The following is a 25,358-nucleotide window of genomic DNA, read 5'->3' as shown; positions in this document are numbered from 1 at the left end:
ATATTGAAGAGTTTGATATCTCCGTCAGACTCCTGGTCTATCTGTGCTCTACAAATAGTTGCTTTTCAGGATTACATTCCACTTTTTTGGCTGTCTGCTACCCTAGGTCTATGCACTATTTTGGGGTTAAAAATAAAAAAACACAGGCCACTTATTGAACAGTCTGCTATCTCCGTCAGACTCCTGGTCTATCTGTGCTCTACAAATAGTTGCTTTTCAGACCTACATTCTACTTTTTGCCTGTCTGCTATCCTAGGTCTATACACTATTTTGAGGTAAAAAAAAAAAAAATACAGGCCACGTATTGAACAGTCTGGTATCGCTGACAGACATCTGATCTATTTGTGGCCTACAAATTGTGACAATTCAGGCCTGCATTCCACTGTCTTTGCTTTCTGTTACCATAGTCCTGTAGACTATTTGGGGGTTTAAAATAAAAAAAATACTCTGGCCACATATTGAACATCTGTTATCTCCGTCAGACTCCTGGTCTGTCTGTGCTCAACAAATAGTTGCTTTTCAGGCCTAAATTCCACTTTTTTGCTGTCTGCTACCCTAGGACTATACAGTATTTTGGGGTAAAAGATAAAAAAATACAGGCCATGTATTGATCAGTCTGTTATCTCCGTCAGACGCCTGGTATATCTGTGCTCAACAAATAGTTGCTTTTCAGGCCTACATTCCACTTTTTTTGCTGTCTGCTACCCTAGCTCAAAACACTTTTTTGGGGTAAAAAAAAAATAAATTACCGGCCACATATTGAACAGTCTGGTATCTCTATGACACGCCTCATCTATCTGTGGCCTACAAATTGTGTCATTAGATTACAGTAGAGGCTTGCATTCACTTTACTATTAAAATGGGCAAGGCGCATGGCAAGGGTCGGGGAAATGGACGTGATGGTGATGGTGCATGCAGAGGTCGAGGCCATGGGCAAGCTGAAGGTGGGCCACAACAAACACCCACATCTTCTCTCAACAGATTCCTGTCAGAATTCATAGGGAACGGCAGAACAGCACTCTTGACACTAGAGCAGCTTGAAAAGATAGTTGGTTGGATGGCTGATAATGCTTCCAGTCACTTTGCACCACCACCAGCACCCTTCCATGTCTTCCACACCATCAAGTCTGAGTAGCCATGACTGGACCGCCTATTCCTCGTCCTGATCCTCCTTCATCCCACCAAGCTCAGTGCCCTGAGACAACTGATCCAACACTTGGACACTCCTAAGAGTTGTTCACTTTTCCATTTATCGATTCGGGCCTCTCCCCCGGTCCACTTGAAGTGATGCAAGATGAGATTCCATGAAGCGATGCCTAAATATTTCAGAAGCCACGGTCACACGAAGGTAATGGTGGTAACATGTCACAAGAGGTGGACGATGATGACAGACAATTGTCAGAAACTCAGAAGGAGGACCAGGGTGCGGAAGTGAAAGAAGAGGAGGGGGATGATATAGTAACTGACAAAACCTGGCAGTAGGACATGCATAGCGAGGACAGCAGCATGCAGCGGGATGAAGGCACCCCAACAGGCAGGAAGATGCAGTGTGGTGTCCGCAGACAGAAGGTTGGCAACTGTTCCACGCAACATCAACATGATGGAAGTTGCCAGTCCAACTGTAAGGTCTTCCAGAGTTTGGATGTTTTTTAAATACTCTGCCGATAACCCCAAACAGGCCATTTGCACCACCTGCCATGCCCGCATCAGCAGGGGTAGCAAAAGTACCAGCCTGACCACCACCAGCATGATCAGGCACATGGCAGCAAAGCACCTGACTTTGTGGGCCAAACCACAGGCACCAGAAACAGTGTCTGCAGGTAAAACCACTCCTTCTTCCACTGTTGTGAAAGCCAATCCCCTGTCCACGGTGCATGTGAAGATGCCTCCTGCCCTTACCCAGACTCAACTAGCACCATCATCCATAGAGCACATCCACGTTCTTGCCCCAGTGCAGCCTTCAGTTGTCCATACCACAGTCATTGGAACGCAAGCGGCAGTACGCATCCAATGCCCCACAGGCCACAGTACTAAATTCACAAATTTCTCGTTTGCTTGCGCTCGAAATGTTGCCTTTTAGGCACTGGGAGACTAAAACATTATGCAACGTGATGGCGGCGGCCGTCCCAAGGTATTTGGTCCCGAGCCACCACTATTTCTCCATGTGTGCCGTCCAGGCATTACACAAGCACGTGTCCCGCGACATTACACGTGCCCTCAACAATGCTGTTACAGGGAAAGGCCATCTAACCACAGAACTGTGAACAAGTGATTTTGGGCAGGGATGGTACATCTCGCTGATGGCACACTGGGTTAACTGTTGTGAATTCTGTTGTCGGGCTCCCTCCTGTGGTCATGAATGGTACTTCGGCTGGTTCTGTCCATGGACTTCCTCTGGTGGGTGTTTCTGAGTTTCCTTCCACAGGTGACGAGGTTAATTCATTAGCTGGCTGCTCTATTTAACTCCACTTAGATCTTTGCTCCATGCCTCCTGACAATGTTCCAGTATTGGTCTAGTTCACTTCTGGATCGTTCTTGTGACCTGTCTTCCCAGCAGAAGCTAAGTTCCTGCTTGTATTTTCTTTGGTTTGCTATTTTTCTGTCCAGCTTGCTATTTTTATTGTAGTCTTGCTTGCTGGAAGCTCTGGGACGCAGAGGGAGCGCCTCCACACCGTGAGTCGGTGCGGAGGGTCTTTTTGCGCCCTCTGCGTAGTCTTTTTGTAGGTTTTTGTGCTGACCGCAAAGCAACCTTTCCTATCCTCAGTCTGTTCAGTAAGTCGAGCCTCACTTTGCTAAATCTATTTCATCTCTGTGTTTGTATTTTCATCTTTACTCACAGTCATTATATGTGGGGGGCTGCCTTTTCCTTTGGGGAATTTCTCTGAGGCAAGGTAGGCTTTATTTTTCTATCTTCAGGGCTAGCTAGTTCCTTAGGCTGTGCCGAGTTGCATAAGGAGCGTTAGGAGCAATCCACGGCTATTTCTAGTGTGTGTGATAGGATTAGGGATTGCGGTCAGCAGAGTTCCCACGTCCCAGAGCTCGTCCTTTATTATCAGTAACTATCAGGTCATTCCATGTGCTCTTAACCACCAGGTCCATTATTGTCCTGACCACCAGGTCATAACAGTACAGGTGGCCCAAAGTACTAATGCATCTCAATAGAGGGATAAGAGAAGTTCTGAGACCATTTTTTTTTCTTTGCAGTGTGTTTTGTCTCTCTTTTCCCCTTTACCTCTGGGTGGTTCAGGACACAGGTGTAAACATGGACATTCAAGGTCTGTCCTCTTGGATGGATAATCTCACTACAAGGGTACAAAACATTCAAGATTTTGTGGTTCAGAATCCGATGTCAGAGCCTAGTATTCCAATTCCTGATTTTTTTTTTGGTGATAGATCTAAGTTCTTGAATTTCAAAAATAATTGTAAATTGTTTCTTGCCTTGAAACCTCGCTCCTCAGGTGACCCTGTTCAACAAGTAAAGATCATTATTTCTTTGTTACATGGTGACCCTCAAGACTGGGCATTTTCTCTTGCATCAGGAGATCCGGCATTGCGTGATGTTGATGCGTTTTTCCTGGCGCTTGGATTGCTTTATGACAAACCTAATTCAGTGGATCAGGCGGAGAAAATCTTGCTGGCTCTGTGGCAGAGCCAGGATGAAGCGGAGATATATTGTCAGAAGTTTAGAAAGTGGTCTGTGCTCACTCAGTGGAATGAATGTGCCCTGGCAGCAATCTTCAGAAAGGGTCTCTCTGAAGCCCTTAAGGATGCCATGGTGGGATTTCCCATGCCTGCTGGTCTGAATGAGTCTGTCTTTGGCCATTCAGATCGATCGACGCTTGTGTGAGCGTAAAGCTGTGCACCATTTGGCGGTACTATCTGAGCATGAGCCTGAGCCTATGCAATGTGATAGGACTTTGACCAGAGCTGAACGGCAAGAACACAGACGTCGGAATGGGCTATGTTTTTACTGTGGTGATTCCACTCATGTTATCTCCGATTGTCCTAAGCGCACTAAGCGGTTCGCTAGGTCTGCCACCATTGGTACGGTACAGTCTAAATTTCTATTGTCCGTTACTCTGATTTGCTCTTTGTCATCCTATTCTGTTATGGCATTTGTGGATTCAGGCGCTGCCCTGAATTTGATGGACTTGGAGTATGCTAGGCGCTGTGGTTTTTTCTTGGAGCCCTTGCAGTATCCTATTCCATTGAGAGGAATTGATGCTACGCCTTTGGCCAAGAATAAGCCTCAGTACTGGACCCAATTGACCATGTGCATGGCTCCTGCACATCAGGAGGATATCCGCTTTCTGGTGTTGCATAATCTGCATGATGTGGTCGTTTTAAGGGTTGCCATGGCTACAGGTTCATAATCCAGTATTGGACTGGAAATCTATGTCTGTGTCCAGCTGGGGTTGCCAGGGGGTACATGGTGATGTTCCATTTTTGTCTATTTCGTCTTCCACTCCTTCTGAAGTTCCAGAGTTTTTGTCGGATTATCGGGATGTATTTGATGAGCCCAAAGCCAGTGCCCTACCTCCTCATAGGGATTGCGATTGTGCAATTAATTTGATTCCTGGTAGTAAGTTTCCTAAGGGCCGATTGTTCGATTTATCTGTGCCAGAACACGCCGTTATGCGGAGTTATATAAAGGAATCCTTGGAGAAAGGCCATATTCGCCCGTCGTCATCACCGTTAGGAGCAGGGTTCTTTTTTGTGGCCAAGAAGGATGGTTCTTTGAGACCTTGTATTGATTACTGCCTTCTTAATAAAATTACAGTCAAATTTCAGTATCCTTTGCCATTGCTGTCTGATTTGTTTGCTCGTATTAAAGGGGCTAGTTGGTTCACCAAGATAGATCTTCGAGGGGCGTATAATCTTGTGCGTATTTAACAAGTCGATGAATGGAAAACAGCATTTAATACGCCGAAGGGCCATTTTGAGTACCTGGTTATGCCATTCGGGCTTTCCAATGCTCCATCAGTATTTCAGTCCTTTATGCATGACATCTTCCGAGAGTACCTGGATAAATTCCTGATTGTGTATTTGGATGATATTTTGGTCTTTTCGGATGATTGGGAGTCTCATGTGAAGCAGGTCAGAATGGTGTTCCATGTCCTTCGTGCGAATTCCTTGTTTGTGAAGGGGTCAAAGTGTCTCTTTGGATTTCAGAAGGTTTCATTTTTGGGGTTCATTTTTTCCCCTTCTACTATCGAGATGGACCCTGTTAAAGTCCAGGCCATTTACGTTTGGACTCAGCCGACATCTGTGAAGAGCCTGCAAAAGTTCCTGGGCTTTGCTAATTTTTATCGGCGCTTCATCGCTAATTTTTCTAGTGTTGCTAAACCGTTGACTGATTTGACCAAGAAGGGTGCTGATGTGGTCAATTGGTCTTCTGCAGCTGTAAAGGCTTTTCAGGAGTTGAAGCGTCGTTTTTCTTCTGCCCCTGTGTTGTGCCAGCCAGATGTTTCGCTCCCATTTCAGGTTGAGGTTGATGCTTCTGAGATTGGAGCAGGGGCGGTTTTGTCGCAAAGAAGTTCTGATGGCTCGGTGATGAAGCAATGTGCTTTCTTTTCTAGAAAGTTTTCGCCTGCTGAGCGTAATTATGATGTTGGTAATCGAGAGTTGTTGGCCATGAAGTGGGCATTCGAGGAGTGGCGTCATTGGCTTGAAGGAGCCAAGCATCGCGTGGTGGTCTTGACAGATCACAAGAATTTGACTTATCTTGAGTCTGCCAAATGGTTGAATCCGAGACAGGCTCGATGGTCGTTATTTTTCTCCCATTTTGATTTTGTGGTTTCGTACCTTCCGGGCTCTAAGAATGTGAAGGCTGATGCCCTGTCAAGGAGTTTTGTGCCTGACTCTCCGGGTGTTCCTGAGCCGGCGGGTATTCTCAAAGAGGGGGTAATTTTGTCTGCCATCTCCCCTGATTTGCGGCGGGTGCTGCAATAATTTCAGGCAGATAGACCTGACCGTTGCACAGCGGAGAAACTGTTTGTCCCTGATAGATGGACTAGTAGAGTTATCTCTGAGATTCATTGTTCAGTGTTGGCTGGGCATCCTGGAATCTTTGGTACCAGAGATTTGGTGGATAGATCCTTTTGGTGGCCGTCTTTGTCACGGGATGTGCGTTCTTTTGTGCAGTCCTGTGGGACTTGTGCTCGGGCTAAGCCCTGCTGTTCTCGTGCCAGTGGGTTGCTTTTGCCCTTGCCGGTCCCGAAGAGGCCCTGGACGCATATTTCTATGGATTTTATTTCAGATCTCCCCGTCTCTCAAAAGATGTCGGTCATTTGGGTGGTTTGTGATCGCTTTTCTAAGATGGTCCATTTGGTACCTTTGTCTAAATTGCCTTCCTCCTCTGATTTGGTGCCATTATTTTTCCAGCATGTGGTTCGTTTACATGGTATCCCGGAGAACATCGTTTCTGACAGAGGTTCCCAGTTTGTTTCGAGGTTTTGGCGATCCTTTTGTGCTAGGATGGGCATTGATTTGTCTTTTTCCTCGGCTTTCCATCCTCAGACAAATGGCCAAACCGAACGAACTAATCAAACTTTGGAAACATATCTGAGATGCTTTGTTTCTGCTGATCAGGATGATTGGGTGTCCTTTTTGCCGTTAGCTGAGTTCGCCCTTAATAATCGGGCCAGCTTGGCTACTTTGGTTTCGCCGTTTTTCTGCAATTCTGGTTTCCATCCTCGTTTCTCTTCAGGGCAGGTTGAGTCTTCGGACTTTCCTGGTGTAGATACTGTGGTGGATAGGTTGCAGCAGATTTGGACTCATGTGGTGGACAATTTGACATTGTCCCAGGAGAAGGCTCAATGTTTCGCTAACTGCCGGCGCTGTGTGGGTCCCCGACTTCGTGTTGGGGATTTGGTTTGGTTGTCGTCTCGTTATGTTCCTATGAAGGTTTCCTCTCCTAAGTTTAAGCCTCGTTTCATTGGTCCGTATAAGATTTCTGAGGTTATCAATCCTGTGTCATTTCATTTGGCCCTTCCTGCTTCTTTTGCCATCCATAATGTGTTCCATAGGTCGTTATTGTGGAGATACGTGGTGCCTGTGGTTCCATCCGTTGATCCTCCTGCCCCGGTGTTGGTTGAGGGTGAGTTGGAGTATGTGGTGGAGAAGATTTTGGATTCTCGTATTTCGAGACGGAAACTCCAGTACCTGGTCAAGTGGAAGGGTTATGGTCAGGAAGATAATTCCTGTGTTTTTGCCTCTGATGTTCATTCTGCCGATCTGGTTCGTGCCTTTCATTTGGCTCATCCTGGTCGGCCTGGGGGCTCTGGTGAGGGTTCGGTGACCCCTCCTCAAGGGGGGGGTACTGTTGTGAATTCGGTTGTTGGGCTCCCTCCTGTGGTCATGAATGGTACTTTGGCTGGTTCTGTCCATGGACTTCCTCTGGTGGGTGTTTCTGAGTTTCCTTCCACAGGTGACGAGGTTAATTCGTTAGCTGGCTGCTCTATTTAACTCCACTTAGATCTTTGCTCCATGCCACCTGTCAATGTTCCAGTATTGGTCTAGTTCACTCCTGGATCGTTCTTGTGACCTGTCTTCCCAGCAGAAGCTAAGTTCCTGCTTGTATTTTCTTTGGTTTGCTATTTTTCTGTCCAGCTTGCTATTTTTATTGTAGTCTTGCTTGCTGGAAGCTCTGGGACGCAGAGGGAGCGCCTCCGCACCGTGAGTCGATGCGGAGGGTCTTTTTGCGCCCTCTGCGTGGTCTTTTTTGTAGGTTTTTGTGCTGACCGCAAAGCAACCTTTCCTATCCTCAGTCTGTTCAGTAAGTCGGGCCTCACTTTGCTAAATCTATTTCATCTCTGTGTTTGTATTTTCATCTTTACTCACAGTCATTATATGTGGGGGGCTGCCTTTTCCTTTGGGGAATTTCTCTGAGGCAAGGTAGGCTTTATTTTTCTATCTTCAGGGCTAGCTAGTTCCTTCGGCTGTGCCGAGTTGCATAGGGAGCGTTAGGAGCAATCCACGGCTATTTCTAATGTGTGTGATAGGATTAGGGATTGCGGTCAGCAGAGTTCCCACGTCCCAGAGCTCGTCCTTTATTATCAGTAACTATCAGGTCATTCCGTGTGCTCTTAACCACCAGGTCCATTAATGTCCTGACCATCAGGTCATAACAGTTAACATAGTAGAAGCTGGGACCCAGTCGGATCTTGGGATGGTGCATGTTCTCCCAACCCCGAGGATTGTGGGCCCTATGTCAATCGAGGTTGCCCCCACAGTCTACAGCTCCTGCACCTCCCATTCCGCCTCCTCTTCAGCCTCCATCTCCAAAAGTAGCACATCAGTCACAATCTGGAAGCACTGCAGAACTGCCTCAGTCAAGCGCCAACAGGCTGTGCTGAAGCTAATCTGCTTAGGTGACAAACCGCACAATACTGAAGAATTGTGGACAGTTCTGAAAGAGAAGTCTGATCTGTCGTTGACACCGCTGAACCTACAGCCAGGCATGGTTGTGTGTGACAATGGCCAGAATCTGGTGGCAGCTCTGAAGCGAGGTGAGCTCACTTACGTGCCTTGCCTGGCCCATGTGCTTAACCTCTTGATTCAGAATTTTCTCAAAACCTACCCAGAGCTGCTGGATCTGCATATGAAAGTACACTGACTGATTGCCCATTTTAGAAAGTCAGCTACAGCTTCAGCCACCCTTGCTGTGTTTCAACAGCGTTTGCAGCTTTCGGCACACAGACTGGTGTGTGATATGCCCATGCGTTTCAACCCTACACTGCATATGTTGGAAATAATTTGTGAACAGAAGAGGGCAGTTGTTGACTACCAGCATCAACAAGGCTGTCGTTATTCAGTTCAGACTCCACACATAAGACCTCAGGAGTGGATATGGATGTCAGACATCTGTACCATCCTACAAACCTTTGAGGAGTCCACCCAGATGGTGAGCGGCGATGAAGCCACAATTAGCGTCATCATGCCGCTTCTATGCATTCTGAATAGCTCTCTGCTCACAATGAAAGAGGATGCATTGCAGGCGGAGCATGAGGACATGAAGCAAGGAATCATGCAGGGTGATTACACACAGCCCAGCCTCATGTCATCCGAACGTGGATTGGTTGACAATGAGGGGGAGTAGGAAGGACAGGATCTACTTTCATGTGGTATAGACCGTACTACAAACACAACTATCATACCGTATGTTCAGCGTGGATGGCCTGAGGACAGAGAGGAGGAGGAGGATACCTTAGTCACTCATCCTGTTGTTGAGGACACGGTGTTAGGGCTAGCGGAACGCACCAAATACAAAGACAGATAGAGTATGGTGTGTTCGCAGCCCGGGGTCCACCGTGCAGAGATGGAACCTGCTGCCAAGTAATGACGGACTATATGGTGGTACTCATAAGTATACACACGTGGGTTAAACTTCACCCAGCGTGAAGGAAGCGATCCTGTTGCGTCACAGGACCGCGGTACCGCACATAGAGCGCGAGCAAGTAGTCAGCGAACTCAACCCCAACTAGGATTGAAGTCCGATTAGACCCTTGCTGGCACAACACCGCAACTGGGTGTGTAAGGAAACTAAATAACCATATTAAGGCACAAGAGTGCATGCGGTGCCGCACTGACGAACGCCACTAACCACCGAGGCTTGGGTATGGAAAGCACAGAGGAAGTGCACGGCGCCGTACTGGCGGTCACAGCAACTGGACGCTGTAATGTGTGATTAGTGCTGTAGGATAAGTCGGGCGCTAGATAGCAACCATACACCTTCCGCGAACAGACATTCAATAGGGTAGGGGTATCCAAGGACGACTTGCACTCACAACATACACACATTAACAATTGTACACTAGCGCATGGCCGTGCGGTCATGCGCAGTTTATATAGTTGCAGCACAGGAAGTGGCCACAGAAACTTTGCCCTTCCAAGACCTGCCAAGAGGACCAATGGAATGTGCTGCAGGGCCTGAGCACATGACCCTCGATCTCCAACGGGAGATCTTGCCCTGGGCATGCTCAGTGTGTGCAGACAAGGACTTAGTCCCAGAGATGTCTGCTCGCTGCTGACCAGCACTGACTTTAATGGCAGAAGCTGAAGAAGCAGCAGTAACTCTCTGTACAGAGCGAGACCGAGCAAGACGCTGGGACCGACGTCCCTGCTGAGCAGACTCCACTGCGGCTGGATAAGAATGGGAGACCGCAGCGGAGATGGCTCGAGATTCCCCCTGTGCAGAAGCGGGAACTCGAGACCTAACACACGGAAGGCTTTCCTGTTACCAGTCTGGCACGCGTGGTTGACTTTATGTTGTGCTACCTTTCCCATGACTCTGGTATTGTAGAAATTTTGGGTGACAGACATCACTGGGTATTGACACTTTTAGACCCACGCTACAAGGAGAACTTTCAATATCTTGTTCCAGAGGCAGACAGGTATACTAAAATGGTGCAGTACCAGAGGGCCATTGTTGCAGAATTATAAAAATATTTCCCATCTGAAAACACTGGCAGCAGACGTCACAGTGCATTGGATAACCAAGGAGTACAGGCGAGAGAGGCACAACTCCAATCCAGCACTGGCATAGTTTTGGGACAGTTTTATCAGACCCTCCCTTCGCCCTGGCCCAGAAGCGCAGGGTAATGTCACAAGGAATGAAATGTTTAGGAAGATGGTGAGGGAGTACCTTTCTGACTGTACCAACATTCTCCGTGATTCCTCTGTGCCTTTTAATTATTGGGTATCCAAGCTGGACACGTGGCATGAACTGACTCTCTACGCTTTGGATGTCCTGGCCTGCCTTGTCGCTAGCGTTTTGTCAGAGCGGGTTTGACGCTGGTGGAATTGTAACAGATAGGCGCATTCGCCTGTCAAAGGAAGATGCAGACAGGCTGACTCTTATAAAAATGAACAAGGGCTGGATTGGGCCAGACTTCTCTACACCACCAAATGATAGCGAAACATAACCTCCAATACAGTGTATTTTTGGGAGGTGTATTCCCATGTATCTCTTCACACCCATACATGGGTATATGCTTCCTGGTTTTGGCTATTTTGCGTCCTACTCCTCCTTCTCCTCATGCTCATCATCCACCACTACTCGAATGCCAGGGTGAATGTGTTCTGTGATGCTACAGCCAGTCTATTTTTTTTAATGGTGTCTATGAGGCCAGTAAAACATAAAAAAAAAATGTACTCACAATGGGGAAATATTTGTCAGCCCATGCACTTAGGGTATGAGCATTCCAAGTATTGGAGACCCACTCCTCTAAATTGGGAAAACATTCATTGGAGGACATCCTCCATGTCTCTTCAGACACCACCACTAGAACACGAGGGTGAACGTATTCCGTTATGCAACAGTCACTCTCATTTTTGGCAAGGGTATTTATGATGTCCGTAAAGAATTAAAAAATAAAAGTAGACCCCCTAGGGGGAAATGTTTGTCAGACCTAACACTTAGTGTATGGGCATTACAAGTATAGGAGACCAGCTCCTTTAAATTGGGAAAACATTCATAGGGGGACATCCTCCACGTCTCTTCAGACACCACCACTAGAACACGAGGGTGAACGTATTCCGTGATGCCACATGACTCTAACATTTGGAAAGGGTGTATCTGATACCCGTAAATAATTTTTTAAACAAAAAGTGTACCCCCAGGGAAAAATGTTTGTCAGTCCATGCACTTAGTGTATGGGCATTCCAAGTATAGGTGAAGCGATCCTTTGTAATGTGAAAAAAAATTTATGAGACGCTCCTCCACATTTCTTCCAAGGGAGATTGTGGTGCGAGCAAATTACGGCCAGGGTTTGCATTCACTTCATGGACAAAGTTTATGGTAATAAAAAAAATAATGGGAACTTTTGTTTCATGTGGCCATCCAGTATGTGGTTTCAAGGGGTTATTGGAGTGCATGTAACATTGGTGCAGGGCAGGCCTTGCTTTCAATGCATAAGCAAACAGTATGGGAGACACACTTTCTGCTAATGGGAACAATTTTGTCATGAGGCCCTCAAGTACGTCTGCTGAACCGGTTAATGGGGTGCATGTAACTTTGGTGCAGGGCAGGCCTTGCATTCAATGCATAAGCAAACAGTATGGGAGACACACTTTTTTCTAATGGGAACAATTTTGTCATGAGGCCCTCAAGTACGTCAGCTGAATGGGTTAGTGGGGTGCAAGTAACCGGTGCAGGGCAGGTCTTGCATTAAATGCATAAGCAAACAGTATGGGAGACGCACTTTCTTCTAATGGGAACAATTTTATCATGAGGCGGTAAAGTACATCTGCTGAAAGGCTTATTGGGGTGCATTCAACATTGGTGCGGTGCAGGGCAGGCCTTGCATACAGTGCATAAGCAAACAGTATGGGAGACGCACTTTCTTCTAACGGGAACAATTTTGTCATGAGGCCCTCAAGTACGTCTGCTGAAATGGTTAATGTGGTGCATCTAACTTTGGTGCAGGGCAGGCCTTGCATTAAATGCATAAGCAAACAGTATGGGAGACACACTTTCTTCTAATGGGAACAATTTTGTCATAAGGCCCTCAAAAATGTCTGCTGAAATGGTTATTGGGCTGCATGTAAGTTTGGGGCAGGCAAGACCTTCAATGCAACATTGCAATGCAGCATCTCGTGAAAGTAGTATTGGGGTGCGTCCTAATTTTTGTCAGCACAGCCACTCACTACATTTGGAATAACAGTATAGGAGACCCACTGTTTAATGGCTCTTTAAGAAGATTAATGCCACCTGATGCCCCTCTTAAAATAGGCTCTGTAACTTTAAGAGTCCCGCCTTCATAAATTAAACAAGATGTAACTGCTTATGTGTCACACACCACTTTGCCAGCTAGGGTTGTTAAATGTTACAATTACATTTCCCAGTGAATGCACTTGTATTGGTTGAATACAAGGTGTGGAGGAACATTTTTGTTTGGGGTTAGTTATTTTGCCTTACATACAAGTCATTACCCTGGAAAGGATGTTCCTTAACATATTTCCCAGCAGACAACATTGCTGACAACATTGTTTACAGCTTTGACCTAGGAGTCAAAAATGCTTCCAGGGACATTTGCCATGATGTTCCCATAGCAGTTATGACAATAGTAACAATTGGAAACATTAGGCATACTAGGGAGTAAGGGAGGTAGTATAAGGGGTATGTCGGGATCATAGAAGAGGAAGGTTGGAAATCCTGCCTTAGAAGTAGTTTACGGATATATCCAATGGATATTGTTATGTGTGTAACAAACTCATACATAGGTATTGGGAATAATAAAGCCTAAAACAACACAGGGTAGCTTCACCCACACCCTCCTTGTCCCTGTGCAGACTCCACAATCCCTAACCGCAAAACTAAGAAAAAACACCACCTCAGACATGGCTCCCTAAAAGGTCATTGAGGGGTTTCTCGTACCTCCTGAGGTCAGTACGCACAGCAAATCAAGAGATGGAAAGTGTACAGAGGGATACGAGGACACAGGGTGAGGAAACTTCAAGCAAGTGCACAAAAACAGGATAGTGCTGTTAAAGTGACAGGATGCATTGTTTGCTATTCATTCAATAACCTTTTCACACTGGTATAGCTTCAACAAGGTGGGCAGGAAGCTAAATCGACATGATGTGCGTGTTTGTTGTGCTCCCATGGCAGGCACAGTTTCACTTTGCCCATGTCCTCGGCCTCTGCATTCACCAACAGCATCATGTCCACTTCTCCATCCCTTCCCCTTGCGAATTGCCCATATTAAATTACGTATAGTGTTGAGCGATACCGTCCGATATTTGAAAGTATCGGAATCGGATGGTATCGGCCGATATCCGAAAAATATCGGATATCGCCGATACCGATATCAGATACCAATACAAGTCAATGGGACACAAATATCGGAAGGTATCCTGTAATGGTCCCAGGGTCTGAAGGAGAGGAAACTCTCCTTGAGGCCCTGGGATCCATATTCATGTGTAAAATAAAGAATAAAAATAAAAAATATTGATATACTTACCCTCTGACGCGCCCTGGTCGTCACCGCTGCAACCGCCTTGCTTTCGTTCCGAAGAATGAGCGCGTAAAGGGCCTTCGATGACGTCGTGGCTTGTGATTGATCGCTGAGCGGTCATGTGACCACTCACGCGACCAATCACAAGCCGCGACGTCATCGAAGGTCCTTTACGAACGAAAGCAAGGCGGTTGCAGCGGTGACGACCAGGGCGCGTCAGAGGGTAAGTATATCAATATTTTTTATTTTTATTCTTTATTTTACACATTAATCTTAATCCCGATACCGATTCCCGATATCACAAAAATATCGGAACTCGGTATCGGAATTCCGATACCGCAAATATCGGCCGATACCCGATACTTGCGGTATCGGAATGATCAACACTAATTACGTATGATACATCCCTGTTGAGAAAACGTTGCAGTATGACTATCGCAGGAAAATTTGCCCATTTCAGATGGACTTATTAGACTGCAGCATCAATGTAGCGATGCTAATTCTAACAAAAACAAGGTTTTTTTGTGTTTTGATGAATAACTTCAACATGAAAAATGCTGTATAAATTTACACTGCTGAAAAAAATGCAGTATTAGGGTATGTGCACACGTCAGGATTTTTAGCGTTTTTTTGCGGATTTTCGCCATAAAAACGCTATAAATCCGGTAAAAAAAACCGCTAACTTTATGCATCCTATCATTTAGAATGCATTCCGCATTTTTTGTGCAGATGTTAGCGTTTTTTTCCGCAAAAAAAACGCACCCTGCAAAAAATCCGGACATGCTCTTTCTTTTTCCGGATTTTTTGCGGATTTGCTATCAAAAAGGTCATTCAGGAAAAAAAAAATCCGCAAAAATTCCGCAAAAAATCAGCGCAAAATCCGCACAAAAAACGCGCAAATTCCCCGAGAAATCCGCGCGAAAAGAGACTCGGATTTCTGGCAGAATTTTCAGGATTTTGTCAGTAAATAATCCTGACGTGTGCACATACCCTTACAATGACATAAAAATTGGCCCACTTCAGATTGGCTTATTAGACTGGAGTATCAATACAGCAGTGTTTTGAGGCACAACTGCAGCCCAAAAAATAAAAAAATGCTGTATAAAATTAAACAGCTGAAAAGAATTGCAGTATTACAATGGCAATGAAATTGACCAACTTCAGATGCTCTTATTAGACTGCACAGTACAGTGATGTTATTTCTAACCAAACAAGTTTTTTTGTGATTTGAGGCACAAAATGAGCACTATAAATGCTGTATAATATTTCACTGCTGAAACAAATTGCAATGTTACTATTGCAGGAAAATGTGCAGAAATACAGTTGTATGAAGGTAACCTTATTGTGGAAATTGGAGAATCCTCACAGTGTGCACATTACACTTTGTTAGGATTCCAGAAGTTAAATTCTCTATTAAATTCTAGAAATGCCTTGACAGCTAGGGAGCTGAAATATATTCCTAAACATAAAGTGTATAACATCAGTATAATGTATTTACATTTTTCCGCAGTTTATGGGGAAACCTTAATAAAACAGTATTTTTGTTTTCTGCAGGATCTTCGAGACAGTGTGGTAAGAATCTGTGAGTTCCTTGGGAAGGATATAAACGACTCTCAAATTGATTTAGTTGTAAAACATTCATCTTTTAATGTCATGAAAGAAAACAAAATGTCCAATTACACACTCATCCCTCAGGAAATTATGGATCAAACGAAAGGTTCTTTTATGCGCAAAGGTAAAAATTGGATTTTTTACAAATTCATTAAAAAGAAACATAAATTTTTCTAGTATCTTAATAAACAATTATCAAGTTTTACATGTAACCAAATTAATCTAGACATACAAATTTAAGTTTGGTTCAAATGAATGGTAGTGTGACAAAGTGCCGATGAGTGCATTTTATTAGTAGTGTTTTCAAAATTTGTTCCGAATTTTGGGTGTTGGGAGGTGTATAGTGTTTTAATCAGATAACACAAACACAAAGATATACAGCTCTGGCAAAAATTAAGAGACCACTGCAAAATGTTCAGTTTGTCTAATTTTTCTCTTTATAAGTATATTTTTGAGTAAAATGTAAATTGTTCTTTTATTCTATAAACTTCTGACAACATGTCTCTGAATTTCCAAGCAATATATTTTATATTTTTTTTCTAACAAAGAAAAATGGTCAAAATAAAAAAAAATCAGTGCTTTTAGTCCTCAAATAATGCAACGAAAACAAGTTCATAATCATTTAAAAACAACAATACTAATGTTTTAACTCAGGAAGAGTTCAGAAATCAATATTTTGTGGAATAACCATGATTTTTAATCACAGCTTTCATGCGTCTTGGCATGCTTACTGTTAGGAGTCGAGTTCCTGCTGCTGCACAGTGGGAATCTTGAGCCATGTCTGCTGCAGTCTCCCATTCTACATCAGCCACAGTGGAGCCTGCTCAGCGGAGACATCGGTCCCAGCATCTCACTCAGTCTGATACTGTGCAAAGGATTACTACTGCCTTTCCAGGCTCTGCTGTTGTAGCCTGCACTGGTCAGCAGCAAGCAGTCTTTTCTGGGACTAAGTCCTGCTTTGCACACACTGAGCATACCCAAGGTAAGACCTCTCATTGGAGGTCAGGGGTCACATGCTCAGGTACTGCAGCAGCTATCATTGGTCCTCTAGGAAGGTCCTGAAGTTGCTCATGTACTGTAGCAACTTCCATTGGTTCCCTATGAAGGTCCTGAAGCTGCAGCAGCTATAAAAGGTTTGCATGGCTGCACGGCCATGCGCTAGTATCACCTCATGTCATGAGCTTGTTATTTGTGGTCGTGCCTGTATGTGTGTATTCAGGAACCCGGCTGAAATAAGCCCCTAGAATACCGGCACCTCTGGTGAGGAGTGTTTGTATACTTTTCTGGGTGTGTGACCACTGACTGTCATCAGCTCGGCAGTTAGCTGTGTTCCCCTGTGACGCTAACAGGGCACAGCATCTTATTTCTAGCGACTCTGTGGAGTTAACAGAGTTGGCTAATACTGCCATATAGCGCTGCCATTTGCCAGTAGCAGGTTCCTCTCCTGCACAGTGAACCCCGGGTTGCGAAAGCACCTATTTATACATATATATACTCGTGCGTATCGCCAACCCTAACATAATACCTACGCCAGGGTCTGGCTAGTAAATGACAGACAAACAACAATCCTTGCGGTACATCCAGCAGCTGGAGGATAGGTTGGCGGCTCTCGAGCGCACAAACTCAGCTGTGGATATTACCGCAGTTGCTGTTCAGGCTGCTAGCGGGACTGCAGCAACCTTGTCCTGTTCCGACTCTATCTCGCCTCCAGCTGCCAGAAAAATTTTCTGGTGATAGTAAATCTTGTAGGGGTTTCGTGAGCCAGTGCTCTACACATCTCGAGTTCATGGCCGCACTTTTCTCCACAGAGCGGGCGAAAGTGGGATTTATTGTGTCTCTCCTGTCGGACAGGGCATTGGAGTGGGCTACGCCGCTGTGGGAGCGTGGTGATCATGTGGTGCAGAGTGCTCTGCTGTTCCTGAGCACTCTGAAAAAGTTCTTTTTAGGGCCTCGAGTCACCCATGATACAGCACTCCAACTGTTGGCATGGACTCAGGGCTCGTCCTTGGTCAGCCATTTTGCCGTCCACTTCCGCACCCTAGCATCTGAGCTGGAGTGGTCGGATAAAGCTCTTATCTCTATATTTTGGAGGGGGCTGGCTGACCACGTGAAGGACGCTCTGGCCTCAAGGGAGATTCCTGCCACACTGAAGGAGTTAATAGCTGTGTCTGCACGTATTGACCTCTGTTTTCACGAGCGGAGGTTAGAGCGGGCACAGTGTAGGCAGAGGTTTCGGCTGGCTCCCACCTTCACTAAACCTTTGGAATTTCCGGTACTGGTCCCTGAGTCACATGAGGCCATGGAAGTGTCACGAGCAGAATCTAAGTCCCGAACTGCTCCTGCACTCAAGGTCTGCCATGATTGCTAGCAGTCAGGACATCTTGCCACCAGATGTTCACAGCGGTCGAGGAAAAGTTAGCGTCTAGTGGTAGTAGGTGGAAGTACACTAGACACGGCGACGTTTGCCTCCAAATTGTCCTTTAAGGGGACAATTACAATAGGCTCATTCACTCACTCGGGAGAGATCTGCGTGGATTCTGGGGCGGAGGGCAATTTTATGTCTTCTGCCTTCGCCCAACGTCATGCAATTCCCCTCTGTCCTTGTCGCCATCTCATCAGAAGATTATATCTCTGCTCGTTATTCCTGAGGGAATTGATGAGATCCTGTTGGGCTGGGTTCTTCTTTGTACAGAAGAAGAGTGGAGAATTGCGTCCATGCATAGACTACAGGGGTCTTAACGCCATCACCGTTAAGAATAAGTACCCACTACCCCTGATATCTGAGCTTTTTGATAGGCTACGGGGAGCAAGGGTATTTACTAAATTAGATCTGTGGGGTGCTTACAACCTGATTCGCATCCCTGAGGGGGACGAATGGAAGACGGCTTTTAACTCCAGGGATGGGCACTATGAATATCTGGTGATGCCCTTGGGACTTTGTAAGCAACATCTTCCAGGATATGGTTTCCACCTCGGTCGTAGTTTATCTGGATGATATTCTCATCTACTTTCCAGATATAGACTCCCACCAGAGAGATGTTTGCAAGGTCTTCGACCTCCTACGGGCTAACTCCCTCTACGCCAAATTGGAGAAGTGTGTGTTTGAGCAGGAGTCCTTCCCTTTCCTTGTCTATATCATCTCTGCCCAGGGATTGGCTATGGATCCTGCTAAGCTACAGGCTGTGATGGACTGGCAGGAACCCCTTTCTCTCAAAGCGGTGCAGCACTTTATGGGGTTCATTAATTACTATCACCAGTTCATTCCACACTTCTCAACTTTGGTAGCTCCCTTGGTTGCCCTCACCAAAAAGGGGGCAAATCCCAAGTTGTGGTCGGAGGAGGTCTCCAATGCCTTTCTCTCAATTAAGTCACACTTCGCTAGCGCTCTCATCCTACATTGCCCCGATGTAGATAAGCCATTTATTATGGAGGTGAATGCCTCATCCGTTGGTGCTGGAGCAGTCCTCTTCCAAAAAGATGCTCAAGGTCGGAAGCATCCTTGCTTATTCTTCTCTAAGAACTTTTCACAAGCAGAGAGGAATTATTGCATCGGGAACAGGGAGTTGCTAGCTATGAAGTTGGCTTTCTCAGAGTGGAGACATCTTCTGGAGGGAGCTTGCTTTCCCTTCCAGGTGTTCACAGACCACAAGAACTTGGTGTATTTACAGACAGCCCAGCGTCTAAATTCTCGTCAGGCTAGATGATCCTTGTTCTTCTCCCGGTTCCATTTCACCCTCCATTTTCTTTCCGGGGAGAAGAACGTTTGTGCTGATGCTCTCTCTCGCTCTGTAGTGTCATCAGAGGAGGAGGAGCCTCGGCTTATTGTCCCTTCAGAGAGCCTGAGAACTGTGGCTCCGATTTCGCTGGAGTCTGTGCACCCAGGCAAGACTTTCGTTCCATCTAATTTGTGACTGGAGGTTCTCTCTTGGGCTCACTCGTCCAAGGTGGGTGGACATTTTGGGATCAAGAGGATATCTGAGCTTTTGGCGAGGACGTACTGGTGGCCGCATATGGCCCGTGACGTCGGGGACTATATTCGGCGTGTGTCTCCTGTGCCAAGAATCGGTCTCCTCCACAACGGCCTGCTGGGCAACTTTACCCCCTGCCGGTCGCAGACAGGCCCTGGGAGATAGTCGGGATGAACTTTGTGGTCGGCTTACCCAAGTCTTCTAGCTGTAGAGTTATCTGAGATGTCCCCATCTCTGGACTGAATCCCGCCCGGTGCACACTGCCTCTACACAATCTATTGATAAGCTCCGCTTTGTGATCTGTATTGGATACTGTGGGATATATTGGTTACCCACAGCTGAGATTTAGCACACCTATTCGGTTGCTTTCCTGCTATAACCTCACACATGTGATATTGATAATTGGCAGCTTTGCACCAGTGGGGACTCACTCTTTTTTAATCATCCTTTTGTACTTTGTATTATGTATCATGCACTACTTGCTTGTAAAATTAATAAATAATTAAATTTTGCACTACTTCTATGCTCCGCTGGTACTCCTTTGTTTTAATAGCTATAAAAGGTTTGCATGGCCGCACGGCCATGCGCTAGTATCACCTCATGTCATGAGCTTGTTATTTGTGGTCGCGCCTGTATGTGTGTATTCAGGGACTTGGCTGAAATAAGCCCCTAGAATACCGGCACCTCTGGTGAGGAGTGTTAATGTGCTTTTCTGGCTGCATGACCACTGACTGCCATCTGCTCGGCAGTTAGCTGTGTTCCCCTGTGACGCTAACAGGGCACAGCATCTTATTTCTAGCGACTCTGTGGAGTTAACAGAGTTTGCTTATAGCACCGCCATTTGCCAGCAGCAGGTTCCTCTCCTGCACGGTGGACCCCGGGTTGCGAACACATCTATTTATACATATATATATATATATACTCGGTGCATTCCGCCAACCCTAACACTTTCCACCAGTCTTTCACTCTGCTTCTGGTGCAAAAATGTGAGCAGTTCTTCTTTGTTTGATGGCTTGTGACTGTCCATCATCCTCCCTGATTACATTCCAGAGGTTTCAATGGGGTTCAGGTCTGGAGATTGGGCTGCCCATGTCAGGGTTTTGATGTGGTGGTCTCTTAATTTTTGCCAAAGCTGTATATCTTTAGTGTTTTAATCAAAATACTGGGTTGAAGGCGTAAGGTTTCTCCTTGAAGGGGTTTTCCCATGAAAACTGTTCAATCTCATCAATATATATTTTAATAATAAGTTTCAAAGATGGATGTGTTAGAAAAAATGTTCCTGTGCTGAGATAATCTTATAAATTTGCCCGTTTTGTACCGTTTAATGGCTGTGTCTGACTGAGTAGGAACATTATGAGCACACAACACATCTCCTGGGCAGGGAAGCAGGCAAAAGAGAGTATACAGACAGGACAGCTCGAGATTGCAGCTGCTGCTTTCTGTGAGGTAAAACACATTTTTACAGTATACTGGCAAGAACATTGTTACACAAATCCCTTTCTATAATTTCAGTTCTCACTCATATTATTATTCCAAGATCTATTGATTATTTATAATGCACTTTGTTTGTGGATAAACCCCTATTATAAAACCACTATCATAGAGAGACTTATGCTCGATGGAAAGATCATTTAGAAATATCCTATTTGCAGAGAATGAGAACAGGGTCTCTAGTATCTTAGAAGTCAAGATTGTCCCTTTAATAATTTTTCAGGGAGCACTAGCTGGCCTGTAAATTTCAATATCCTACTTTGCACTGATGTTTTACAAGAACTCTGAAACATGTCTGTAAAAGGATTTTTTTTTGTTTTAAAGAAGACTTTGCTGTGATTTTATATCGTAAGTCACAAAAAAAGGCTCTGCAACCTCTTCCCAACACATGACATCCTATTATGTCATGCATTCCTTTTTTACATGGAGCCAGGAGCTCACTTTTTCCTGGCATATGATTTCTGTGTTATTCAGCCATCATTTGCCTCTAGCAGAGGTGAGTGAATAGTGGCATTTACAGCATGTGGCCCGGGAGGCGCACTGTTCTGACCATCCATTGGTCTTCCTCATGACGTGAAGACTAGGGTTGAGCGAAACGGGTCGGCCATTTTCAGAAGTCGCCGACTTTTGGCAAAGTCGGGTTTCATGAAACCCGACCCGACCCCTGTGTGGGGTCGGCCATGAGGTCGGCGATCTTCTGAATCTGGTATCGGAATTCCGATACCGAGTTCCGATATGTTTGCAATATCGGAAATCGTATCGGAATCCATATTTAAGTGTAAAATAAAGAATTAAAATAAAAAATATTGCTATACAATGTCAGAGGGTAACTCTGACGCGCTCCGGCACTAACCAGCAGCCTTCCTTCCTTAGAATCAGCGCGTGAAGGACCTTAGATGACGTCGCGGCTTGTGACTGGTCGCGCGACCGCTCATGTGATCGCTCACGCGACCAATCACAAGCCGCGACGTCACCGAAGGTCCTTCAATTGCTGATTCTTAGGAAGGAAGGCTGCCGGAAAGAAGCAGGGCGCGTCCGAGGGTGAGTATATTCCTATTATACCCATTCACATGGGCAGTCGCGCGACCAATCACAAGCCGCGACGTCATCTAAGGTCCTTCACGCGCTGATTCTAAGGAAGGAAGGCTGCCGGTTAGTACCAGGGCGCGTCAGAGGGTAAGTACAGCAATATTTTTTTATTTTAATTCTTTATTTTACACTTAAATATGGATCCTTGTTATGATAGGCAATTCAGTAACACAATGTACATAGCGATCAGAGCACATACAGTGATCTGACAATAACCCAAAATAATAGAACGAGCTCTGAGACGTGGAAACTCTGTAGACCGCAATTCCTGATCCTCTCCAAACACAACTAGAGGCAGCTGTGGATTGCGCCTAACGCTCCCTATGCAACTCGGCACAGCCTGAGAAACTAACTAGCCTGAAGATAGAAAAATAAGCCTACCTTGCCTCAGAGAAATACCCCAAAGGAAAAGGCAGCCCCCCACATATAATGACTGTGAGTAAGATGAAAAGACAAACGTAGGGATGAAATAGATTCAGCAAAGTGAGGCCCGATATTCTAGACAGAACGAGGATAGGAAAGATAACTTTGCGGTCTACACAAAACCCTAAAGAAAACCACGCAAAGGGGCAAAAAGACCCTCCGTACCGAACTAACGACACGGAGGTACACCCTTTGCGTCCCAGAGCTTCCAGCAAAACAAATAGACAAGCTGGACAGAAAAAATAGCAACAAATAGCAAAGAGGCACTTAGCTATGCAGAGCAGCAGGCCACAGGAATGATCCAGAGAAACACAAGTCCAACACTGGAACATTGACAGGAAGCATGGATCAAAGCATCAGGTGGAGTTAAGTAGAGAAGCAGCTAACGACCTCACCAGATCACCTGAGGGAGGAAACTCAGAAGCTGCAGTACCACTTTCCTCCACAAACGGAAGCTCCCAGAGAGAATCAGCCGAAGTACCACTTGTGACCACAGGAGTGAACTCTGCCACAGAATTCACAACAGTACCCCCCCCTTGAGGAGGGGTCACCGAACCCTCACCAGAGCCCCCAGGCCGACCAGGATGAGCCACATGAAAGGCACGAACAAGATCGGGAGCATGGACATCAGAGGCAAAAACCCAGGAATTATCTTCCTGAGCATAACTCTTCCATTTAACCAGATACTGGAGTTTCCGTCTTGAAACACGAGAATCCAAAATCTTCTCCACAATATACTCCAATTCCCCCTCCACCAAAACCGGGGCAGGAGGCTAAACAAATGGGACCATAGGTGCCACGTATCTCCGCAACAATGACCTATGGAATACGTTATGTATGGAAAAAGAATCTGGAAGGGTCAGACGAAAAGACACAGGATTAAGAACCTCAGATATCCTATACGGACCAATAAAACGAGGTTTAAACTTAGGAGAGGAAACCTTCATAGGAATATGACGAGAAGATAACCAAACCAGATCCCCAACACGAAGTCGGGGACCCACACGGCATCTGCGATTAGCGAAAAGTTGAGCCTTCTCCTGGGACAAGGTCAAATTGTCCACTACCTGAGTCCAAATCTGCTGCAACCTGTCCACCACAGTATCCACACCAGGACAGTCCGAAGACTCAACCTGTCCTGAAGAGAAACGAGGATGGAACCCAGAATTGCAGAAAAACAGCGAAACCAAGGTAGCCGAGCTGGCCCGATTATTAAGGGCGAACTCAGCCAAAGGCAAAAAGGACACCCAGTCATCCTGATCAGCAGAAACAAAGCATCTCAGATATGTTTCCAAGGTCTGATTGGTTCGTTCGGTCTGGCCATTAGTCTGAGGATGGAAAGCCGAGGAAAAAGACAAATCAATGCCCATCCTACCACAAAAGGCTCGCCAAAACCTCGAAACAAACTGGGAACCTCTGTCAGAAACAATATTCTCTGGAATGCCATGCAAACAAACCACATGCTGGAAGAACAAAGGCACCAAATCAGAGGAGGAAGGCAATTTAGACAAGGGTACCAGATGGACCATCTTAGAAAAGCGATCACAGACCACCCAAATGACTGACATCTTTTGAGAAACGGGAAGGTCAGAAATAAAATCCATAGAGATATGTGTCCAAGGCCTCTTCGGGACCGGCAAGGGCAAAAGCAACCCACTGGCACGAGAACAGCAGGGCTTAGCCCAAGCACAAATCCCACAGGACTGCACAAAAGTACGCACATCCCGCGACAGAGAGGGCCACCAAAAGGATCTAGCCACTAACTCTCTGGTACCAAAGATTCCAGGATGACCAGCCAACACCGAACAATGAAGTTCAGAGATAACTCTATTCGTCCACCTATCAGGGACAAACAGTTTCTCCGCTGGGCAACGATTAGGTTTATTTGCCTGAAATTTTTGCAGCACCTGCCGCAAATCAGGGGAGATGGCAGACACAATTACTCCTTCCTTGAGGATACCCGCCGGCTCAGATAAACCCGGAGAGTCGGGCACAAAACTCCTAGACAGAGCATCCGCCTTCACATTTTTAGAGCCCGGAAGGTACGAAATCACAAAGTCAAAACGGGCAAAAAACAACTACCAACGAGCTTGTCTAGGATTCAAGCCCTTGGCAGACTCGAGATAAGTCAAGTTCTTATGATCAGTCAATACCACCACGCGATGCTTAGCTCCTTCAAGCCAATGACGCCACTCCTCGAATGCCCACTTCATGGCCAGCAACTCTCGGTGGCCCACATCATAATTTCGCTCAGCAGGCGAAAACTTCCTGGAAAAGAAAGCGCATGGTTTCATCACTGAGCAACCAGAACCTCTCTGTGACAAAACAGCCCCTGCTCCAATCTCAGAAGCATCAACCTCGACCTGGAACGGAAGAGAAACATCTGGTTGACACAACACAGGGGCAGAAGAAAAACGACGCTTCAACTCTTGAAAAGCTTCCACAGCAGCAGAAGACCAATTGACCAAATCAGCACCCTTCTAGGTCAAATCGGTCAATGGTTTGGCAACACTAGAAAAATTGCAGATGAAGCGACGATAAAAATTAGCAAAGCCCAGGAACTTTTGCAGACTTTTCAGAGATGTCGGCTGAGTCCAATCATGGATGGCTTGGACCTTAACCGGATCCATCTCGATAGTAGAAGGGGAAAAGATGAACCCCAAAAATGAAACATTCTGCACACCAAAGAGACACTTTAATCCCTTCACAAATAAAGAATTAGCACGCAGGACCTGAAAAACCGTTCTGACCTGCTTCACATGAGACTCCCAATCATCCGAGAAGATCAAAATGTCATCCAAGTACACAATCAGGAATT

General features: G+C 45.8%; 1 protein-coding gene across 6 annotated transcripts in view; it reads left to right on the top strand.

Annotated features, from left to right (window-relative positions):
* LOC138651035 (sulfotransferase 2B1-like) overlaps positions 1-25,358 on the top strand; it is a 134,508-nt gene that overhangs the window by 98,274 nt on the left and 10,876 nt on the right. For 5 of the 6 annotated variants that reach the window (XR_011315428.1, XM_069740972.1, XM_069740969.1 and 2 more), the window contains one exon: positions 15,513-15,693. Coding sequence is in view for 5 of the 6 variants with exons in the window: in XM_069740972.1 (XP_069597073.1) it covers positions 15,513-15,693 (181 nt within the window). In the remaining variant the exon portion in view is untranslated. The remainder of the gene's footprint in view (positions 1-15,512; positions 15,694-25,358) is intronic. The other variant, XM_069740973.1, reaches the window with a different exon arrangement.

This window comes from Ranitomeya imitator, chromosome 10 (genome assembly GCF_032444005.1).
Source record: "Ranitomeya imitator isolate aRanImi1 chromosome 10, aRanImi1.pri, whole genome shotgun sequence".
NCBI classification, from domain to species: domain Eukaryota; kingdom Metazoa; phylum Chordata; class Amphibia; order Anura; family Dendrobatidae; genus Ranitomeya; species Ranitomeya imitator.
This window is presented reverse-complemented; position numbering and strand designations above follow the sequence as displayed.